At 61.1% G+C, this 20,140-nt stretch overlaps 3 protein-coding genes across 3 annotated transcripts in view; all 3 read left to right on the forward strand.

Annotated features, from left to right (window-relative positions):
• Positions 1-5,417, forward strand: part of WHRN (whirlin) — a 38,618-nt gene extending 33,201 nt beyond the window's left edge. Inside the window, exons 8-12 of the mRNA XM_034067899.1 lie at positions 494-565; positions 895-1,495; positions 3,269-3,453; positions 3,960-4,082; positions 4,737-5,417. Coding sequence (XP_033923790.1) covers positions 494-565; positions 895-1,495; positions 3,269-3,453; positions 3,960-4,082; positions 4,737-4,919 — 1,164 coding nt within the window. The 3' untranslated portion in view covers positions 4,920-5,417. The remainder of the gene's footprint in view (positions 1-493; positions 566-894; positions 1,496-3,268; positions 3,454-3,959; positions 4,083-4,736) is intronic.
• A 683-nt stretch (positions 5,418-6,100) lies between these two features.
• Positions 6,101-15,162, forward strand: LOC115945939 (microtubule organization protein AKNA). Its single transcript, XM_034067741.1, has 11 exons — positions 6,101-6,188; positions 10,747-11,031; positions 11,126-11,985; positions 12,378-12,452; positions 13,324-13,500; positions 13,564-13,695; positions 14,189-14,248; positions 14,354-14,451; positions 14,522-14,684; positions 14,779-14,906; positions 14,985-15,162. The coding sequence occupies exons 2-11, from the start codon at positions 10,830-10,832 to the stop codon at positions 15,160-15,162; spliced, it is 2,073 nt and encodes a 690-aa protein (XP_033923632.1). The 5' UTR covers positions 6,101-6,188; positions 10,747-10,829.
• Positions 15,163-15,303: 141 nt separating this feature from the next.
• On the forward strand, positions 15,304-19,706 carry LOC117436803 (microtubule organization protein AKNA-like). The gene is made up of 11 exons (XM_034067742.1): positions 15,304-15,496; positions 15,586-15,692; positions 15,883-16,097; positions 16,277-16,460; positions 16,766-16,939; positions 17,125-17,216; positions 17,356-17,460; positions 17,539-17,640; positions 18,613-18,726; positions 18,953-19,112; positions 19,391-19,706. Exons 1-11 carry the CDS (start codon positions 15,410-15,412, stop codon positions 19,635-19,637), a joined length of 1,587 nt encoding a protein of 528 aa, XP_033923633.1. The 5' UTR covers positions 15,304-15,409; the 3' UTR covers positions 19,638-19,706.
• The last annotated feature ends 434 nt before the right edge of the window (positions 19,707-20,140 follow it).

Below are 20,140 nucleotides of genomic sequence, written 5' to 3' on the forward strand. Positions count from 1 at the left end.
GCTGGAGCTGGGATGGGATTGGAGCTGTGTTGGGACATTTCCTATTGCCTCCTAAAGGGAAAGCAGTGGCAGCAGGTCCTGTTTGCATCACACTGCTCTGGTTTACAAGGGAGGGAGGTTTTGCACTTTCTTGCCCTTCTCCCAGGTAAGATGCAGGTATTGAACCTGCTGGGTCCAAACCAAACAGGAGGAGCTGAGGTTTGCATTAAGAGGAGCACATCCCCCTCTGCAGGCTCACAGTGTGCTTTGAGCACACTTCCTAGCTTGTATCCCAACAAAGCTGCTTTCTTCTGGATCCCAGCACAGTCGCTTTGCTCAGGTGATGTGTGGGTCTGCAGGGAACCTCCAAGGAAACAGAACCCTTTGGGTGAAAGACCAGCCTTGCATGGGGGGTTTTGGGTGAGCACCCTGCATGGTCCCCATCGGGCTGGTGCTGTGCTGGCTGCTCAGTGCTGCTCTAACCTGGTTTGCTCTTCCTTCTTTGCCCTCTCAGAACACGTCGGAGTTGGAGGGAAGTGGAGATGGCCACCAGAGCAGCATCAACACACTGCCGGATGTCTCCCTGGTAAGGCATCAGATGGGAGATGGAGGTAAAATGGTGATGCTGAGGTTTGCCTCCGCTTCTGTAGCTCTTAATGAACACCCCATGGATGTTATTGAAGCAACTTAATCAGACTGGTTTGGAAGGATTCAGGCTGGATAGCATCTGTGTAGAGCAGAAGTTGGGTGGTTTGTGCTCTGATCACCCTCATTTGTGAGGTACGCTCTTGTCAATAAGGTCAGGAAGGTGTTTCTGTGGAAGTCAGCTCATTTTTGCCATCGTCACCATGAGAAGGCAGGCGGAGGTGGCTCTGAGCCTGGGGAACGTCCTAAACAGTGTCCTTGCTTTGGCAGGATGATCTCTCCTCCTTCCCAGATGAGCCACCCAACTTCAAGCCTCCGCCTCCTCCTTCAGCCCCGCAGATGCTTCAGGCCCCCTCCTCTGCCCAGCACAGGGCCCAAGGGAAGGACAAGCCCAAGCGCCCTTCCTCTGAGTCCTCGCAGTCAGGCCTCTTCTTCATGGCCCCCCGGCACCCCACGCCCCCCCCCAACCACCCCGAGAAGGACACGGTCAGCATCACCTCCACAGCCACCGCATCCACCGAGGAGTCAGCCCCAAGCCCCATCTATGCCACCATCTCCCCAGCCCCACACAGCTCCAGGAGGCAGATGGATGCTCAGCTCTCCTTGGTCAACCAGCACCACATCGGGCCCTTCCCCAGGGTCCAGTCCCCAACCAGGTTGAAGAGCCTATCCCCAGAGGGGCCAGCCTCTGGTGGGCTTCAGAGCCCTGCTTCCCCATCACCTCCTCCTCCTCCATCCCACCCGGCACCCCCTCCTCCGGACAAGAACAGCCCCCAGTCCATGGCCAACCAGCACTTCATCATGGTGGAGGTGCACCAGCCCAACAGCGAGCCTGATGTCAATGAAGTGAGACCCCTGCCCCAGGCCAGAGGTGGGTGATGCATTATCAGCCATGGGGTGACGAAGTGAACCCTCTCTGGGGTGCTCCTCCAGAGAGCAGTGACAGATGGGAAGGGCAGGAAGGGGCTGGAGGGTGAGACCTGTGTCAGACTGCTGGAGTGGGAGGCTTGGTTGAAGGGTTTCCCCATTCCCAGTGGGAATGGGGGCTTCCAGCACATGCTCGTGAAGAGCTCTAGGAGAAAACATTTCCAGTTTGGTCCAAACTCCAGGTCAGTACGGTGGGGGGAAAGCTTCAGAGCCTGGATCAGTGCAGCCGTGGCCTGTTCTTTGGTTTGCTCTTTGTCATAGATGAGTTTCCATTCAGAAAACAGCTTGTGAAGTCAGAATCCCAGCCTGGTTTGTGTTGGAAGGGACCTGAAAGCTCCTCCAGCTCCAACCCCTCCCACTGGAGCAGCTTGCTCCAAGCCCCTGTGTCCAACGTGGCCTTGAACACTGACAGGGATGGGGCAGCCACAGCTTCTCTGGGCACCCTGTGCCAGCGCCTCAGCACCCTCACAGGGAAGAGCTTCTGCCTAAGAGCTCAGCTCAGTCTCCCCTCTCTTGGGCAGGTTCAAGCCATTCCCCTTGGCCTGTCCCTACAGGCCCTTGTCCCAAGCCCCTCTCCAGCTTTCCTGCAGCCCCTTTAGGCACTGGAGCTGCTCTCAGGTCTCCCCTTCAGGAGCCTTCTCTTGTCCAGGCTGCCCCAGCCCAGCTCTCTCAGCCTGGCTCCAGAGCAGAGCTGCTCCAGCCCTCGCAGCAGCTCCAGGATCGGTCTCTCCTGGCCCCCGTTGAGCTGCGGTACCCCGGCAATGTCCCGTTGCCGTCCATGCGCGGGGACCGGTGCGGGTGGCGTTGTCGCCCTCCTGTGGCACCATCCTGCCACTGCAGCTCATTCACCGCGGGGCTGTGGATGGGGCTGAGGGACCCGCTCTGAGCTGACCGGGTCGCATTCTGCCCGCAGGTGTCAGCGGTGTCAGCTCCGCCCAGCCCCGGGACATGTCCCGCACCCGCTGCCCTCTCTGCGCTCCTGTCAGACCTTGTTCCCTGGTGCTCATCTCCATCTGCACCCACACTCTTCATCCTCAAAGGGGAGGAAGCTCCTATCTGGCAGCTCCTCTGCTCTTGCCTGTCCCCATCCCCTCCCAGACCCTGGTGTGCAGCATGGGCTGCATCCAACCTGCCTCCAGCAGCATCCCTAAAGCCATCACCACCTTATTCCATCTGGGTTCAGGATTTGGGTTGGATCCTTGGCCTGGGTTGAATCCTTGAGGCCTTTTGTTGCTTGGCACTTCTTGTGCACAGCGTTGCTGTTATCACAGAATCCCAGCCTGGTTTGTGTTGGAAGGGACCTTAAAGCTCATCAGGTTCCAACCTCTACCACAGGCAGGGACCCCTTCCACTGGAGCAGCTGCTCCAAGCCCCTGTGTCCAACCTGGCCTTGAACACTGCCAGGGATGGGGCAGCCACAGCTTCTCTGGGCACCCTGTGCCAGCGCCTCAGCACCCTCACAGGGAAGAGCTTCTGCCTTAGATCCAACCTGAACTTCCCCTGTTTCAGTCTGAACCCATCACCTGTCCTGTCGCTATAGCCCCTGATGAAGAGCCCCTCTCCAGCAGCCTTGTAACCCCCTTCAGACACTGAAAGCTTGGGAACCTCCCTCCAAAGTCCAGGTCTGAATCCCAAGGGCCCTGCCCAGCTCTGGGAGCAATTGGGATGTCCCTGCCCTGAGGACATCCTAACCCCATAACCTGCCGGTGTCCTGCAGCCTCCACACTGTCGCAGCTCTCGGATAGCGGACAGACCCTGAGCGAGGACAGTGGGGTGGACATTGGCGACGTGGAGCTGAGCAGCAGGGACAAGGGCCAGCAGCTGATCTCCGGGAAGAGCCGAAGCCTCCAGGAGACCAGGAGCAGTGATGGGGCGGCAGAAGGAGCCTCCAAGCCGGTGAGGGTGGGTGCCCATGGGTGCTGGTGCAGGTGGTGGAAGGTGGGCATTGGGGCTGCCCCTGCCATAGGCAGGTCCCCCTCTTCCGTGCTTCCATGCACAGACCTACACATGGAATGTCAGGAGTCAAGGAGCATCTGCAGGTGGTGTGTCTGTGCCTCTCCTGTGAGCCTTCCTTGGGGTGACCCTGCTTGTCATGGGGTGACCTTGGACAGGAAGGGAAGGGACAGGGGTGCCTATGGGGTGCTGGAAAGGGAAGGTGGGAGTACAGCAGCCATGGGGAAAACTGCCCCATCCCCACAATGGAAGGCTCCATCCTCATCATATCCCCATCCCCTGCTAGGGGCATCCCTAGGACTGGGGATGCTCCATCCCATCCCCAATTCATCCCCATTCCATCCATATCCCATCACCTGCTAGGGGCATCCTGGGGACTGGGGATGCTCCATCCCATCCCCATCCCATCCCATGGGCCCCAGTCCCCCTCAGCAGCACTGCCCATCTCTCCCCAGCCGGGGCTGCTGGAGCCCACGTCGTGCCTGATCCGTGTATCCAAGAGTGCTCCGACCCTGGGCATCGCCATAGAGGGGGGAGCGAACACACGGCAGCCGCTGCCCCGCATCGTCACCATCCAGGTAGGACTCAGTGCACATCCTGCCCATCCCTCTCCTCCTGAGCACCCTCTGGGGCAGGAATTGTTCCTCAGCTCCATCTAAACCTCTGGTGCATCTTGAGGCCATTTCTTCTTGTCCCATCCCTTGTTCCTTGGGAGAAGGGGGGATTTTGGAGATGCGCTTCCTCTCCCATAGCATCTTCCCTTGTTGTCAGCATCATTCTGCTGCAGGGGGGGTCTGAGGGTTGCATTGGTGTCCCATGGAGCATCCCATACTATAGAGTGTGGCCTGGGAGCTGAGGGTTTGCTGTGGATCCAGAGGGGGTCTGGCAGCCCTGAAAGCTTGGCTCTGGTGTCTCCAGATGGCTGGAAGCTCCCTTTTCCTGCTCAGATAGAGGACTGGGAGAGGGGGAATGGTGAGGGATAGCTGGGGTGGATGGATGGCTGGGAATAGCAGCTTCCTCTGCTGCTTACCTGCGGCAAAACTCAAGTCATTGACAGCGAAACAAAGCAGAGCCGACTCCACCTTAGTTCTTCTTGGCCATTCCACTGGGACAAGCAAACCGGGAGCCCAATTTATCCCTTCTTTTGGAAGCATGAAGTGTTTCTCATTTTCCCTCCAATACATCCCTGGGATGGGTGATGGGATCGGGATCTCACCACCTCTATCCTGCAGCGCGGGGGCTCAGCACACAACTGTGGGAAGCTGAAGGTGGGCCACGTCATCCTGGAGGTGAACGGCACGGGGCTACGGGGCAAGGAGCACCGGGAAGCCGCCCGGATCATCGCTGAGGCCTTTAAGCTGAAGGAAAAGGACTACATTGATTTCTTGGTCACAGAATTCAACGTTGCCCTTTAGGGATCCAGACTTTGGGATGGGGAACATCCCGAATAGGAGCGAAAGGCAGTGCCGAGGTGGGAAAGCTGCATTCCCACCCTGCGGAGCCCTCTCCCACTGCACCATCCCGCACGCACAGACACCCCTCCCCCCCGCTTGTCCCCAAGTGTCCCCTCGCCTGTTGCAGACTCATGCCTGGGGAGAGCAGGCTGAGAACGGGCAGAAATCAGTGCACATCCCATAATGTCTCTTGGATTGGGGGGGGCACTGCCCTTTGGGAATGTCCTCTGGTTCTCCAATGTGGGAGTGGGGCAGGAGGACGGGGAAGGTCCGGGTATCCCCACTGCCATGTGAGTGCCACACAAAGCACAAGGTGGGCCCGCGGCTCAGGCTGGAGGGGGTTTGGGTGGTCCCTGCTCCCTCGGGTGCTGGCCCAGGCGGGTGGCACGGCCATAGGTGGGGATGCAGAGGGAGCAACCGGAGGCCTTGTAAATCGCTGGCAGAGTCCTTGTGTTTCTATAGACAGAGCTTGTGCTTTAATTTTTCAATAAACCAATCAGGATAGACAAAGGCTGGGATTGCGGGATTCCTCAGGGCTGGAATAGGGGGCAGGAAGGGAATGGACAGGGGTGGCTATGTGGTGCTGGCAAGGGCAGGTGGGAGTGTGGCAGCCAGAGGGGAAACTTCCTGATCCCCAGAAAGCTCCATCCCCATCTCCTGCTAAGGGTCATCCCAGGGAATGGGGGAGCTCCCATCCCATCTCATCCCCTGGCAGGGCCATGCTGGGCAATAGGGATGCTCCATCCCATCCCTATACCTATCCCACCCCCTGGCAGTGCCATGCCAGGCACTGGGGATGCTCCATCCCATCCTGTCCTATTACCATCCTCATCCCCGCCAGAGCCGACCCGGGCCGGGTGCAGGAGTTCCCCACCAGGGGGTGCCGGAGCTGCATAAATTATGATAATGATCCCCTCTGATTGGTCCCCTGCTGCTGGCTATGCAAATATAAGGAAGGGCGGGGTTTATGCTAAGAACATCCCGTTCCGTGCTCTGCGGCGCGCTCCGATTGGCGGGTAGCCGCCGGTATGCTAATGAGGGCGGAGGCCCCGCCCTCCCGCCGCCGGCGGCCCGCGCTATTGTCCCGCGGGGCGGAGGCGGGGGGAGCGGTGGTGGGACCGGGATCGGGGCTCGGACCGGGACCGGGATCGGGATTGGGATCACGATCGTGATCGCGGTGCGGAGCCGCCCGCATCAGGCGAGGAGCCGGCGGCGGGGCCCTCCCTGCAGGTGAGCAGCCGCGGGGCAGCTGTTGTGCGCGGGGCGGGGGTGCTCCTCCAGCCGTGCCCAGATGTGCTCCCCACATGTGTTCCGGGGGGCCGGGGCAGGGCGATGGGGCCGGCGCCGCTGCTCGATGTGCTCGCTCTGATCCCCCTGCAAGGCGCCTTCTGCAGCTGGAAGGAAGGAGAGGACCCCCGGGCACCGCTGGGAACACAGCTGGATGCGCAGCTGGGTGCCGCGGGGATGGGCCCATCCCGGGGGGCCGCATCCTGCAGTCCTCAGAGCTACTGAGCCCGGCTTGGAGCTGGAGCTGCTCGGGGTCCCTGGGAAGAGCGGGGGATCCCAAGCCGAGGGGATGCACCGGGAGAGTGCGGGTCGTGCCTAGTGGAAGGCGTCGCTGCCCGTGGCAGGGGTTGGAGCTGGATGAGCTTTAGGGTCCCTTCCAACCCAAACCAGGCTGGGATTTCGTGCCACTGCGTCGCTTCTGCCCACGTTGTCCCCAGGCCACCGGAGCCTTGCTGGCCCTTGGGAAACTTGTCAGAACTCTTCTTATTCCGGTGCTTCCTCCCCGCCCAGGGCTGGCTCTGCCGCCCGCAGGGTTCCGGAGGCTTGCGGAGGGTTTCATCAGGCTGCGAAGGGCGGTGCGGAGCCATGGCTGTGGGATGCGAGGCCGTGCCGCTGCCTGTGGCTCCTCCGGCTTCAGTTCCTTGTTTTACTCCAAGGGCAGCCCTGTTCCGGCGGGTGCCGGCAGCGGGGCCGGGGTTTCTGTCGCCATCCGGGCAGGGATGTTTAAATGACCCCTTGGAGAGCACCCAAATCCAGCTAATACGGGATCGCTGCTGCTGGCTCTTTCCAGACAGGGATTAAGGCCGCTCTTTGCAAGGCATTACTGCCTCAGCAGCCCCCATCTCCTGTATGTAAGGGGAGGTTCAGCCCTGGATCTTGCCAGCCTCTGCCGTGGGGACAAAGCTGCCCCTTATCGAGGACAGGACCGTGTGTTGGGGACAGGAGGGTTCATGGAGCGGGCAGGAGGTGGGAAAGAACCGTGGGGCTTTGCTTCTGCGGAAGTGATGGAGAGATGCTGTTTCCACAGGGATTTAGTGCCTCTCCATGGGGATATGCTGGTGTGGAGCAGCTGGGGGGGGGGGGGGTGGTGTTATGGCCCCTTCAGGCAGAGGAATGGGTGACCCATGGGGTTTAGAGTGATGGTGCAGTAACAGGCACATGTGCTTTCAGAGGACAGGGAGGGTTTGTGAGGCTCTTCCTCACTAGGATGCTTTCTCCCAGACTAAGCAAGCAGCTTCTCTGCCCTCTTTCATGCTCATAAACCAGGACTAAACTTGGAAAGAAAGGGTTTATAAACCAGGAATTCCTCCCTCCTGGAGTGCCAAGCTTCATCTTGAGGCTGTTGTTCTGGCTTCTTTCAACCTACCAAAAGAGATGCTTCGGGTGGCAGCACAGATGTGTCTTAGATAAAAAGGGAGCTGAGGGAGGTGAAGGGGATCATGGAGGTGCAGAAGGAGACCCATGGGAGGTTGGATGCTGTCTGGAATTGAGTTTTGGATGGGAACAGGTAGTTTAGGAAACTAAAATAGCCATTATTTTCCTTTGGGGGGGGAGGGGGTAAAGCCTGTTTTGGGGTTCAGCAGGGGGCTTTAACACCCCCCCCCCCAGAGCAAGGGATGTCTATTCTAGGGCATAGGGAATATCATTCCCATTGCCATGTGGATGGAAGTGGGCATTAGCACCCCCCCAACGCATCCGCATCACCCAGGGTTGACAAGGCAGCAAAGGCAGAGTGACAGCCCTGTCTCCCCCCTTCCATGGCACCGAGCAAGCCCCGGGGCTGAGGATGTGACAGTCTCCTTTGCTTGTCACCACTAATGAAGCCAAGAGCTCTGATGGGGCTGTGCGCTCTGCATCACACATAGAATGAGTTGGGTGTCTCAGCCTCCATCAGTCCCATTGGATTGGAGTGGTGGAGGTTGAAGATGCCTAAAGAGAGGAGCAGGGATTGAGGTGAGGGCAGGGATGGGCAGAGGTAACCCCTTCTGCCTGCTGGGTGTGCTGAAACCTGGCAGCACTCAGCACTTCCAGTGCCGGAAGGGACTACAGGAAAGCTTGGGACAAGGGCCTGGAGGGACAGGCCAAGGGGAATGGCTTGAACCTGCCCAAGAGAGGGGAGACTGAGATGAGCTCTTAGGCAGAAGCTCTTCCCTGTGAGGGTGCTGAGGCGCTGGCACAGGGTGCCCAGAGAAGCTGTGGCTGCCCCATCCCCGGCAGTGTTCAAGGCCAGGTTGGACACAGGGGCTTGGAGCAGCTGCTCCAGTGGAAGGGGTCCCTGCCCGTGGCAGGGGTTGGAGCTGGGGGAGCTTTGAGGTCCCTTCCAACACAAACCAGGCTGGGATGTTGTGGTTACCCTATTGCAAAATCCTGGCTTTCCCAGAGCAAGATATACAAACACACTCACTTGGATTGTTTGCATTCACTTTGTGGCTTCTGACAAGGTATTCACACCACTTGTCCAGCAATTCTGTGTTACCATAACAGCGACCAACAAGATCCCAAGTTTTCTCCCTTCCCGCTGTGACCATTGGTGGAGGCACTTCCTGGGATAGTGATGAGTGTGGCTGGATTTGCCAGCAGACCCTGTGGCTGTTGCGGACAGAGCAGCTCTGGGGACGGGTTGAGGATGGGATGGGCACTGGGGGTGACAGCCCTCGGTGTGTGGGTAGGGCATGATCCAGGCACCAGCCTGCCAGAACCAGGTGGGAACAGTTTAACCCTCTTTGCCCTGAGACAGCAGCACTCACCAGCTCCTTTTGCATGCCCCCAGTGCTGGTGTTTTGGCTCCTCATCTCTTGGGGTGCTGTGGGGCTTGAGGTGGGTTGAGGGGCACTCACTTTTCCAGGCAAGGCCTTCGGGCTGGAAACGTCCCAGCTCCACCAGGGGCTAAAGCCCATATCCCTCTTTAGCTGCTCTGAGCAGCCGCAGAGCCTGGAGCATCCCATGGGCGGCTCCATCCCTGCTGGCAGCAGAAATGTGGAGCCCCTCCATGGAGTGGAGAAAGGAATTGCCCAGGCAGGGTGTGGGATAAAGCCTTGTGCAAACACCCCAGCAGGTCTGCAAGTCCTTAGGGATGCTCTGGGGTTTGCTCCTTGCTCTGCAGAAGGATGTGGGCATGGCTGGGAGCGCTGCTGGTGCAGGGGTGATGCTGAGGACCTCAATGCTGGGTGGCACCAGCAAACAGCCCCTAAACCCTCATCAACAGTGGGATATAAGCCACGGAATCTGTAGATCCCACACACTGCAGTGGGTTAGGAGTGTTTTCCCCCAGTATGTGTGTGCCATAGGTTGATTTCCTGCTCAGCAGCATCCTGCTAAATGCAGCCACCCCAGGCCCGCGCTGTGGTTTCATCAGCTCATGCAGCCTCTCCACATGCTGCTAATTACACACTAATGAGCTGGATTAATTGTCTGCCTGGGAGGGAGCCAGCTGGGCTGTGTTACCTGCCTGTGGCCATGGGCCTACAGCCCTGGGGCTGGAGCAGCACCTCGGGGAGGAGTTAGGGGGTTCTGCCTGGATTTTGGGGGCTGCATGTTGAAGTTTGGGGCTGCTTGGCATCTCGGTGTTCTGTGTTGGTGTTTCATGGAGGCTGCAGCTGCTGCTGGTCCCAAGGATCCCCCCCACATTTTGCTCTGGCATCATGCTCCGTGGTGGTTTAAAACCCCAAAGGCTGGGGTGGAAAGCATCGTGGGAGCGGGGTTTGCCCTCCCTCAGGGCCTGATGGGGTTAAGAGCTTTGCAGCAAACCTGCAAGCTCACAGGAAGCTTCGCTTCCTCCTTCTACAAAAGCCCTGCAGCTGCAGAGAGGTTTTGGGGTGCTCGGAGCAAGGCTGCTCTGGGGACCCTCAAAGGGGTCACAGTGATAAGCTTGTCTCATGGATACTGGTGCAGGTGAGTGCACCCCACCTGCACCCCCCTATTGGCAAAGCTCGCTTGGGGGGGGCTCAGATCAAGGGAATGGTGGGAAACCCCAGGACCTTACCTGCTGCCTTCCCCGTGGTTGGGTTTTGGCATCCAGCATCACTCGAGGTGCAGAGGGAGGAGTGGGATGAGGCTGAGCTCCTGCTTCTAGGTCATCAGTGGAGTGAGTGTGCCAGGCCTCTGCTGCCATCCCTCTTGTGTCAGCCCTCCAGAGCTGGCAGGGCAGTGGGGTGCTCCTGATGATGGTCCCCAGGCTGTGGCTGCCCCATCAGCATTGGGTGATGCTCATAGGGTGACAGTATGGGCTGGGTGCTCCCTGACACCCACCTTGGGGAGGGGGGATAAAAGCTTTTTGGAGTGGCCCAGAAAGGCTTCTTCCTCATGGGGACCTCTGGGGACCATTGTGACAGTGAGAGATGCAGCAGCTCCAGCTTCATGGTGGGATGCACTTGGACATCACCCCCATTGTTGGGGTTGCTCTTGTCCCCAGGCTCTGGGGGACAGGGGAAGCAGCAGCAGCGGGGGGGGGGACACCCCAAGTATCCCACTGTGTCATGCTGAGCACCCTCACCCCCGTCAGGATGCAGCAGTGAGGATGAGAGCTACATTCACGGCAAGGATGTCCCCAGCCTGCCGCCGCCGGGCCATGAAGCGGCACAAGTGATGGTGCCGCGGTGGCCGTGGGCCATGGCCAGCCCAGCACCATGGCTGCACCGCACACAAACACAGCTGAGGCGCTGGCAGGGAGAGGAGGAGCAGCAGCAGGAGGAGGAGGAGGAGGAGGAAGAAGACGACGGCTTCCAAAGGCAAATGGACGAGGATGGGGTCATCGGCCTGGGGGATGACGCCAGGAGCCCTCCATGGGGTGAGTTGTCCCCTCCCTGCTGCCAAAGACCTTCATGGGGTGTCACTGGAGCAGAAGGGGACTGCAGCAGCCCTGCGGTGCTGGTGTTTTGCAGGCAATGGAGAGGACCTGGAGGAGAGGTCCCTGGTGCAGGAGGGTCACTGGCACCCACAGCAGGATCTGGTGGAGGAGGATGAGGACCAGGGCGGCTCTGGTGGGGATGAAGGGCCCTGGGGGGCAGAGAGTGATGGGGACCCCTACCCTGAGCTCTCCTATGAGGGTCAATGGGGCTCGGGGCTCAGCAGCAGCCTCGAGGCATTGCAGGGTCCCCGGGCTCTCTGCCAGCCCCATGGCCACAGCACAGATGGGGGGGACACCTCGGGGCTGTCAGATGCCAGCCCTGACCCTGCCACCCCATCTCACTGGGGCTGGGGCATGGCTGGGGATACTGCAGGGGGGCACAGGACCCCAAAGCAGAGCATCCTGCTGCACTGCTCCACTGAGGATCATCGCGATGCCACCAGCACCAAGCCTGTGCCAAAGCTGGCACCCCCCAGGACCCCCAAGACCACTGGGGACCCCCCTGCACGGCGGGGGCCCAAAGAGGCAGCACCCAGGGTGCTGCCCCCGCAGCAGTCCCTGGGGCCGCAGCAGCAGCACGGAGGCAGCAAGAAGGCGAGGAATCCATCGGGAATGGGCACCGGGTACGGCCGGGGGCAGCTCAACCACCCCCTGCCCGACCTGTCCAAGGTGCAGGCGCGGGTGAAGGTGACCCGGAGCTATCGGCCGCCGCGGGGCAGAGCCCTGCCCAGCGCCCCCGGACCCAGCATCAGCTCCAAGTCACCAGCTGACATCGTGCGGGAGGTGCTGCTGAGCAGCGGGGAGGGGGTCCCCCTGCAGCCCCCCCCCACCGCAGGGCTGCCAAAGGGGTTCCGCTCCCCTGAGCAAGCCACGGAGCTGGTGCAGCAGCTGCAGGTAATGCCTGGCACCCCCAGGGCAGCCTTAATGGGGGGGGGGGTTGTGTGTGCTGGTTAAATGTCCCCCCGTGTCTCTGATAGGAGCACCCAGGCAGGATGGAGGCAGGGATGCTCATGGTACCCCCCCCAGGGTCCTTGTACCCCTACCCCAGTGCCCTCTGGCAGTGGGATGCTTGTGGCTGGGGATGCACTGCTGCCCTGGGAGGGGATGGAAGTTCATGGGGGCCACATCTGCACCAGATGGGCTGCGGGTTTTGGGGGTGGGTTTCTGCACCCCTATGGAAGCCCCCATTGTCCCAACATGGCTCCCTCTGAGCCGCATCCCCCCTTTGCCACCCCAAGCCCCCATCCCCATGATGGAGGCCATCCCAATGTGTCCCTTCCCTGCAGGACGACTATCACAAGCTGCTGACCAAGTACGCTGAGGCTGAGAACACCATTGACCGCCTGCGCCTGGGGGCCAGGGTGGGTGCCAGGGCTGGGGGGGGGGAGGGTCCCTGCTCTGCTCCCCCTTCCCAAGGGATATAGAATCCCAATGTGGTTTGTGTTGGAAGGGACCTCAAAGCTCCCCCAGCTCCAACCCCTGCCACGGGCAGGGACCCCTTCCACTGGAGCAGCTGCTCCAAGCCCCTGTGTCCAACCTGGCCTTGAGCACTGCCAGGGATGGGGCAGCCACAGCTTCTCTGGGCACCCTGTGCCAGCGCCTCAGCACCCTCACAGGGAAGAGCTTCTGCCTAAGAGCTCATCTCAGTCTCCCCTCTCTTGGGCAGGTTCAAGCCATTCCCCTTGGCCTGTCCCTACAGGCCCTTGTCCCAAGCCCCTCTCCAGCTTTCCTGCAGCCCCTTTAGGCACTGGAGCTGCTCTCAGGTCTCCCCTTCAGGAGCCTTCTCTTGTCCAGGCTGCCCCAGCCCAGCTCTCTCAGCCTGGCTCCAGAGCAGAGCTGCTCCAGCCCTCACAGCATCTCCATGGCCTCACTCCAACAGCTCCATGTCCCTCTGGTGCTGCTGCCCCATAGCTGCACACTGAGCTCCAAGCAGGGCCGGATCTCCTCCATGCTCTGCTCTCACACTTCTCTATTTGCTGCCTTCCTCCTCCCGGGGAGCTGCGGTTGAAGCAGCCCAGCCCAGGGATGGGTTTTGAGGCCGCCGCTGTGCCCGTCCTCCATGGCAGCGCCAACGCCACCCCAAAATGGCGGAGGGGCCGTCCCCAAGATGGCGGCTGGCAGCGTGTCCCCATGGCCTCCTCCTGCCCTGTGCGGATGGGGAAGCTGAGGCAGGGCTGCAGTGTGGGTGCTGCGGGCACAGGGTGGGATCTGACTCCTGCTCCCCTCTCCCAGGTGAGCCTGTACTCGGACCCACCTCAGCCCAGCCGCAACCTGGCCATGGGCACCGTGGGCTCTGGCAGCCGGGTGCTGGCCCTCAGCATGGCGCAGGCCAGGACGGCAGCGGTCAGCACAGCCCCGGTGCCCTTGCCGGGTGGAGGTGTGTTGGACAGTGTCCCCATCCATCATGGTGTGCAGGGACCCCGCACTCCCTTGTCCTCGTGCTTGCGTGCAGCTCCAGCACCTCCCGAGCAGGGGGGAGCACCCCAGCCCTCTCCCAGCTCAGCACCCATGGGGGGCTGCCCCACTTGCCTGGGGACCTGCTGCTGCCCCGGGACCCGGCTGACACGGACCCTGGCAGGGCAGGCCCAGAAGCTGCAGGCACAGGCAAGTGATGGGCACTGCAGTGGGGTTTGCATTGGGGCTGCAATGGGGTTTGTATTGGGTTTGCATTGGGGTTGTGGGGTTTGCATTGGGGCTTCAATGGGGTTTGCATTGGGGTTTGCACTGGGGTTGTGGTGGGGTTTGCATTGGGGCTGCAGTGGGGTTTGCATTGGGGTTGTGGTGGGGTTTGCATTGGGGCTGCAGTGGGGTTTGCATTGGGGCTGTAATGGGGTTTGCATTGGGGTTGTGGTGGGGTTTGCATTGGGGCTGCAATGGGGTTTGCATTGGGGTTGTGGTGGGGTTTGCATTGGGGCTGTAATGGGGTTTGCACTGGGGCTGCAGTGGGGTTTTCATTGGGGCTGCATTGAGGTGCTTCATTGGTGTGCCATGGTAGTGGGGTGCTGCCATAGGGGCTGCAGTGGTGGGTTGCCTGCAATGGGGGAATGCAGCTTTGGGGTTGCAGCAGCACTGGTCTCATCCCTTTCCCTCCCTGCAGGTGGATTCCTTCGAAGGTTGGATCCAAGCAGGAAAGCCCACACTGCAGGAACAGCTCCAGGTACATCAGCCCCTTCCCAGCACCCGCTTGGGGATGCACCCATGGAATGGGGGGTTGGCAGGGACCGAGCTTTCAGGCTGGGATGTCTCCTCCATGGTACCACAGCGGTTTGGGAAGCTGAAGGAAGCACAGGATGCTCTGGAGCAGGCGTACCTGGGAGCACGGCAGCACCCGGGGGCCTCGGGGGACTTTGACCCTGACCGGTGAGTGCTTGGTCCTCTCCCTGAGCTGTGGGTCCGGTGCCTCCCAGCACTGATGCTCCGTGTCTTACAGTGCTGTGGAAAGGGAGATTTTCCACCTGGGATTGCGCCTGGAGGACCTGAAGGAGCGGCTGGAGCCCAGGGCCAGGCAGCAGCTCCCCTCCAAGCGCCTGGATCAGCCCCAGTCCCCCCCAGCCCCATCCCCATCACCAGCTGCCCACTGCCTGCACCCCGAGGTGAGCTGGGCATGGCTGGGGAGGGAGGTAAAGGCAATGGGGTGGGGATGGGTCATGCTTCTTGATTCCCCCCCTCTTTTTCTGTGCCCTACAGAGCCCCATGGTGATGGATGGACCCCAGGGGACAGCGGGGAACACTGAGGTGGAGACAGAGGGGTTGCCTCAGCCCCTTTGGCACAAGCAGCAGCAGGTGGAGGAGGATTTTGGGGACCTGCTGGAGCAGTGAGTGTCCTGTCAGGGGTGCAGCAGTGAGCGGCTCCCCAGAGCCCCCACCTCCTGCCTCTGGGTGTCCCCCCCCAGGTACAAGCACTTCAAGTCCTTGCCGGAGTCGCTGAGCCTGGAGCAGCTGAGCCTGGCAGGGAGCAGGTCGCAAGAGGAGGCAGATGGAGCTGCAGCAAGGGATGGTGGCCCCAGCAAGGTCCCCTGCAGGACACGGTCCTTGGAGGAGGGCTCTGACATTGAGACCTCTCCCTTGTAAGTGCTGGGGGGGGGGGGCAGGTCCCCCCATAGATGGTGAGTGGGAGGTTCTAGGTCAGGTTTGACATGGCTGGTATTGATAGGCTGCAGTGGGGCATTTCCCCACATCTGGGCTTGCTCTGCCCTCTCCCTGCAGGCACCCTCTGGAGAGAAGAGTGGTACCACTGTCCCCCAGGGAGCCCCCATGGCTGGGGGGGACACAGGGCCACCAGCCCCTGCCCACCACTGAGGAGCCACCATCTGCAGCCATGACTTGCCTGGGGCTCCCCAAGGCACCCCAGGCACCCCTGTCCCGCCAGCTGGGCAATGCTGGCACCCAGCACCGGCCCCACAAGGTGAGTCCCCGTGTGCTGGGGTACCCCCAGCCCCGGTCAGGAGGGTGCTGTGGGTGCTCAGCACCGATCCTGCCCTCCCCTTCCTGCAGGAGCAGCGCATTGTGTCACCAGAGACGGACAGTGGCTTCGTGGGCTCAGAGGCCAGCAGGGTGTCACCCCCTGTGCACACCCCCGAGCACCGGCCCCCCAGCACCGGGTATGGCTCAGGGTCCCCACTGTCACTGGGGGGGTGGGGACATGGGCTGTTGGCTCTTGTGGGGGTTGTGGGGTGCTGAAGGGGAGCAGGGAAGGGATGCTGGGGGGGGGGGGGGGGTGGGGATGTGCAGGGTGCTCCATGGCTGAGGGACAAGCCATGGGGGCTGCCTCATGACCCATTCCATCCCCAGGAACCCCAGTTCACTGGGACCTTCCATCCCCATCCCTGCAACCCTCCATCCTCCATGGAAGAGAGAGGTGACGCCACTTCCCCCTGAGACCACGGTGATGGGCACCACAGGAGGGACCTGCCAGCCCCCCAGCACCCCCTCACAGAGCAGCTCCCCCCGACACTGGACTCGGAGCCCGGGCAGCGAGGCAGGACATGCCCATGGTGGTGTTGGAAGTGAGTAGGCACTGTCATGTGTCCCAACGGATTGGGATCTGGGGGCTCCTGCTCTGGGGTGTTCCCCCAAAACCCCCCTTGGGGTGCTGGCCTGAGGGTTCCTTCACCCTGCTGCTTGCTCTCCATGGGGGGACACCCCAACACCGCCAACCTCATCTCATGATGTTCCCCTTCTCCAGCTCACACGGACTCGGAGGTGGAAGGCAGGAGCTGTGCCAGCACTGGTGGCCACCCGGGCACCACCAGGGGCCCAGGCAGCCCCCCAGCATCCCCCAAAACACCCTCCCCACCCCCGCTGGCCCTGGACCCACCATCCCTCCACCTGGCTCACTGTGATCTGCTGGGCTCCCGCTTGGAGCGCGAGTAAGTGTCCGTACCCCCAAACTGAACCCCCACCGTGTGGGGCAGGGACCCTACCAAGCAATGCTCCCAAAGGCATCAGCATCTTCTGGAGATGCTTGTGTCCTTCTTGGACAGCCTGGACCTCAATTGGGCTTGTGACCCATGGAATGGCTGAGAATGAACCCCCCCACACCCAGTCAAGCACTAAGCTCGGTTTTGGGGAGCATCACAGCATGTCCTGACCAGTGGGGATGGGGAGCTTGGAGCTGCTCCCCAGCACTACTTGGCTGGAGATGCCCTTCACCGTGGCCTCTGTCCCATGGCAGCCAGGCCATCCGGGAGCTGCAGGATGAGGTGTGGCGGCTGCGGCTGCGGCTGGAGGAGAGCCTGCGGCATTCCCACAGCTATCCCAAGGGAAAAGGCACCCCGCGTGTCACCCTGGGCAGGAGGCAGCTGGTTACCAGTGCACCATTGTCCTCCAAGGATGCAGCACCCGTGGGGTAGGTGGCTGAAGGGACCCTGGGCTGGGTGGGAGGGTGGCAGCACCATAGCCTATGGCTGTAGGAACACCTCTATCCCATCTCATCCCATCCCATCCCATCCCATCCCTGCTGTGACTATGGAGAGGTTGGGCTGGGGGCACTGTGGTGTCTATGTGGTGCCAGCAGCTCTGTCCCCTCCACAGGGAGCCGAGACCCCCGGTGCGGGGCAGGGTGGCCCCCACGAGGCGGGGGAGGTCGGTGTCACTGCCACGGGACAGGCCAGAGCTGGACCTCAGTAAGTGGGACCCCACTGGGGGGCACAGTGCCCCATTGGGAGCATGGTGCTAGTGGGGCTGCAGGGTCCTGGTGACCCCCTGGGACCTGGTACACATGGAGCACTGGATCCCATCCTGCTTCCGTCTCCTCCACCCCAGCCTCTGAGTCAGACCCCTCTCCCACTGGACCTCGGGTGACCCCCTCCCCATGGAAGACCCCCCGGAGCCCCCCAGATGCGGTGACGTTCCGGGGACAGCACACAGGTGGGTGCCACTGTGCTCAGCGCTGGGGACACAGGGTGCTCACTGCCACACTGGGGGGCTCAGACTGTGTTTTGGCAGGGACATGGTACCAGGCAGGGGTGCCACGAGCCAGCACAGCACCCCGGGAAGAGCTGCGCACCCCAGAGTGCTCCCAGTGCCGCCGGAGCAGGGCTCCATCGGGTGAGTGACCCTGGAGCAGCCCCCAGCACCTTCTGCCCTTCCCTAATGCAGTCATGGAGCTGCTGATGGCTTTAAATCATAGAATCAGAAAATCCCAGCCTGGTTTGTGCTGGAAGGGACCTTAAAGCTCCTCCAGCTCCAACCCCTGCCACAGGGAGGGACCCCTTCCACTGGAGCAGCTGCTCCAAGCCCCTGTGTCCAACCTGGCCTTGAACACTGCCAGGGATGGGGCAGCCACAGCTTCTCTGGGCACCCTGTGCCAGCGCCTCAGCACCCTCCCAGGGAAGAGCTTCTGCCTTAGATCCAACCTGAACTTCCCTTGTTTCAGTCTGAACCCATCACCCCTTGTCCTGTCACTACAGTCCCTGATGAAGAGCCCCTCTCCTGCATCCTTGTAGCCCCCTTCAGACACTGGAAGCTGCTCTGAGGTCTCCATGCAGCTTCTTTTCTCCAGCCTGAACAGCCCCTATGTTCTCAGCCTGGCTCCATACAGGAGTTGCTCCAGTCCCTGAGCATCCTCACTGCCTGCTCTGGACTTGCTCCAACAGCTTCATGTCCTTATGCTTCATTAATTGAATTAATCCATTCATTCATTAATTACAGAAGTTCGGGAGCTATGAGCCCACTCCTCATGGTCTGGGGCTCTCCCCACTCCTTGCTGCAGGCACTGGGAGCAGTGGGAACCTGTCCCAAGCCCTGTCCTTTACCTAAAGGTTAACCCAGGCTGTTGTGGGTGGCAGCACAGAGCCAGGCATTGCTGTGTCCCGTGGCTGCCTGGAGCTGAGCTCAATGCATGCAGAGGGCTTTGCTGAACCCCCTGTTTTGCAGGACGCCCCCCATTACAGCTCCCATTGCAGCTTGCAGGGAAAGGCTCCCCCTCCTGTCCCAACTGCTCCAAACTGGTCTGCTCTTCCCAAACCCCCTTGCTTGGTTTATGGGGACATTCCTGGACACAGACTCCTCTCTCCATAGCAGGACAGATGGGCGATGCTGCGAGGCAGCCCCAGCACAGCACCCCGAGGAGGATGTTCTGCCCTGCCTGCCAGGCACCCATGGGTGCCCCCTCATGTGATGGAGCCACATGCGGTGGGTGACAGGGATGACACATGGCTTGTCCCTGCAATAGGGATGGGGTGTGGGGAACAGGGATCACCCCTCAGACCCTTGGCATAGAGCTGGCAGATTGCTTGGGGACAGAAGTGCTCCCCATGGGGCTCGTTTGTTCCCACCCAACCCAATGTGGCACCTGGGGGGCTCACATGGGGATATCGAACACCCCTGGAGACACCTAACCACCTTCTGCCCACAGCAGAGCATGGCCCTGGTGCCACATCATCCCCAGGCTCCCACACTGGTCCCCGAGCCCAGAAGCTGGAGCAACCTGGACTTTGGTACTTGGCCAGCCCCGGTACCAGCGCTGCCATCGGCTGCCTGGCGCCAGTCCCCATCGTGCCTTATGCACCCTCTGTGCTGTAAGGATGCTCTGTGGTTGTGGTGGGGGGGACCGGGGTGAGGTCAGCATCTCCTGGGGAGGGGGGTGAACCCCAGAGGGGCTGTGTCCCCCCAGGGCGCTGCTGGAGTGGGTCATACAGCCCCTGGCTCCTTTTTTGGAGAGGGGGGCTGCATGGGGTTGAGTGTATGGAGATGGGTTCTGGGGGTTGAAGATGTTGGAGATGGGGGAGAGGAATGAGAAACAAGGGGGGGGCACAATGCATGGAGCAAAGCTAACCTCCTGTCCCCTTCTTTGCAGCTACTGCTCCCCAGTGGTACCTACCTCACCCCACACTGTAGGGCAGCGTGGGGCAGAGCATCCCCCCCGTTCCCCTGCTGCTGGTGCCCACCGCTGCCTCCCCCTGGATCTGGAGGAGCTGGACTGGTCCCTGAGCAGGGCCATGGCTGCTGCCCGCAGCGTGAGGGTCACCACCACCCGCATGAGCAGGGTGCTGGCGGCTGAGCTGAGCCAGGCACGGAGCCTGCGCCACTCCTGCCTCTTCTGAGCATCCTGCAGCCCCTCCTGCCCCTGCAGAAGGAGGAGGAGGAGGATGGTGTCCCCTTCATCGGCATCCTTGCACATCTGGTGGCACAGGGGGTGGAGGCATCGCAGTCCTGGCAGCCATCTCCATCCTGCTTGCTTAGACCTTCTGCATCACCTTGTCCATCTGTGCACTTTCAGGATCAGCCACACTGCAGGAGTTGGAGCAAGACAGGGGCAGAAGTCCCCTGAGAGCTGCAGCATCCCATGGGATACAGCCCCCACTGGGATCAAACCATCCCCTGGCACCAATGGGGTGACCCCATGTCCCCTAGGTCAGACACCCCCCCTGAGCTGAGCACTTGTGGGGCTGCTCTGAGTTGTGTAGGTCCTACCAGTGGCAGCTGTGTTTACCTCCATGCCTGCATAGGCAGAAATACATGCAATTCCCTAAGTTAACTCCTTTCCCAGGCTTTAGGCTTCTTTTGGGGGGGTCATATCCAGGCTTTGCTCTGGGTGCCCTTCTCC

Source organism: Melopsittacus undulatus, chromosome 11 (genome assembly GCF_012275295.1).
Source record: "Melopsittacus undulatus isolate bMelUnd1 chromosome 11, bMelUnd1.mat.Z, whole genome shotgun sequence".
NCBI classification, from domain to species: Eukaryota; Metazoa; Chordata; class Aves; order Psittaciformes; family Psittaculidae; genus Melopsittacus; species Melopsittacus undulatus.

Coding starts and splice junctions, on each gene's coding strand:
- LOC117436803 (XM_034067742.1), top strand. CDS start 15,410: ATGACTTGCCTGGGGCTCCCCAAGGCACCCCAGGCACCCCTGTCCCGC. Junction 17,641..18,612: donor CCGGAGCAGGGCTCCATCGG/GTGAGTGACCCT, acceptor CTCTCTCCATAG/CAGGACAGATGGGCGATGCT. Junction 19,113..19,390: donor CCTTATGCACCCTCTGTGCT/GTAAGGATGCTC, acceptor CCTTCTTTGCAG/CTACTGCTCCCCAGTGGTAC.
- LOC115945939 (XM_034067741.1), top strand. CDS start 10,830: ATGGTGCCGCGGTGGCCGTGGGCCATGGCCAGCCCAGCACCATGGCTG. Junction 11,986..12,377: donor AGCTGGTGCAGCAGCTGCAG/GTAATGCCTGGC, acceptor CCTTCCCTGCAG/GACGACTATCACAAGCTGCT. Junction 13,501..13,563: donor GTGTCCCCATCCATCATGGT/GTGCAGGGACCC, acceptor CCTCCCGAGCAG/GGGGGAGCACCCCAGCCCTC.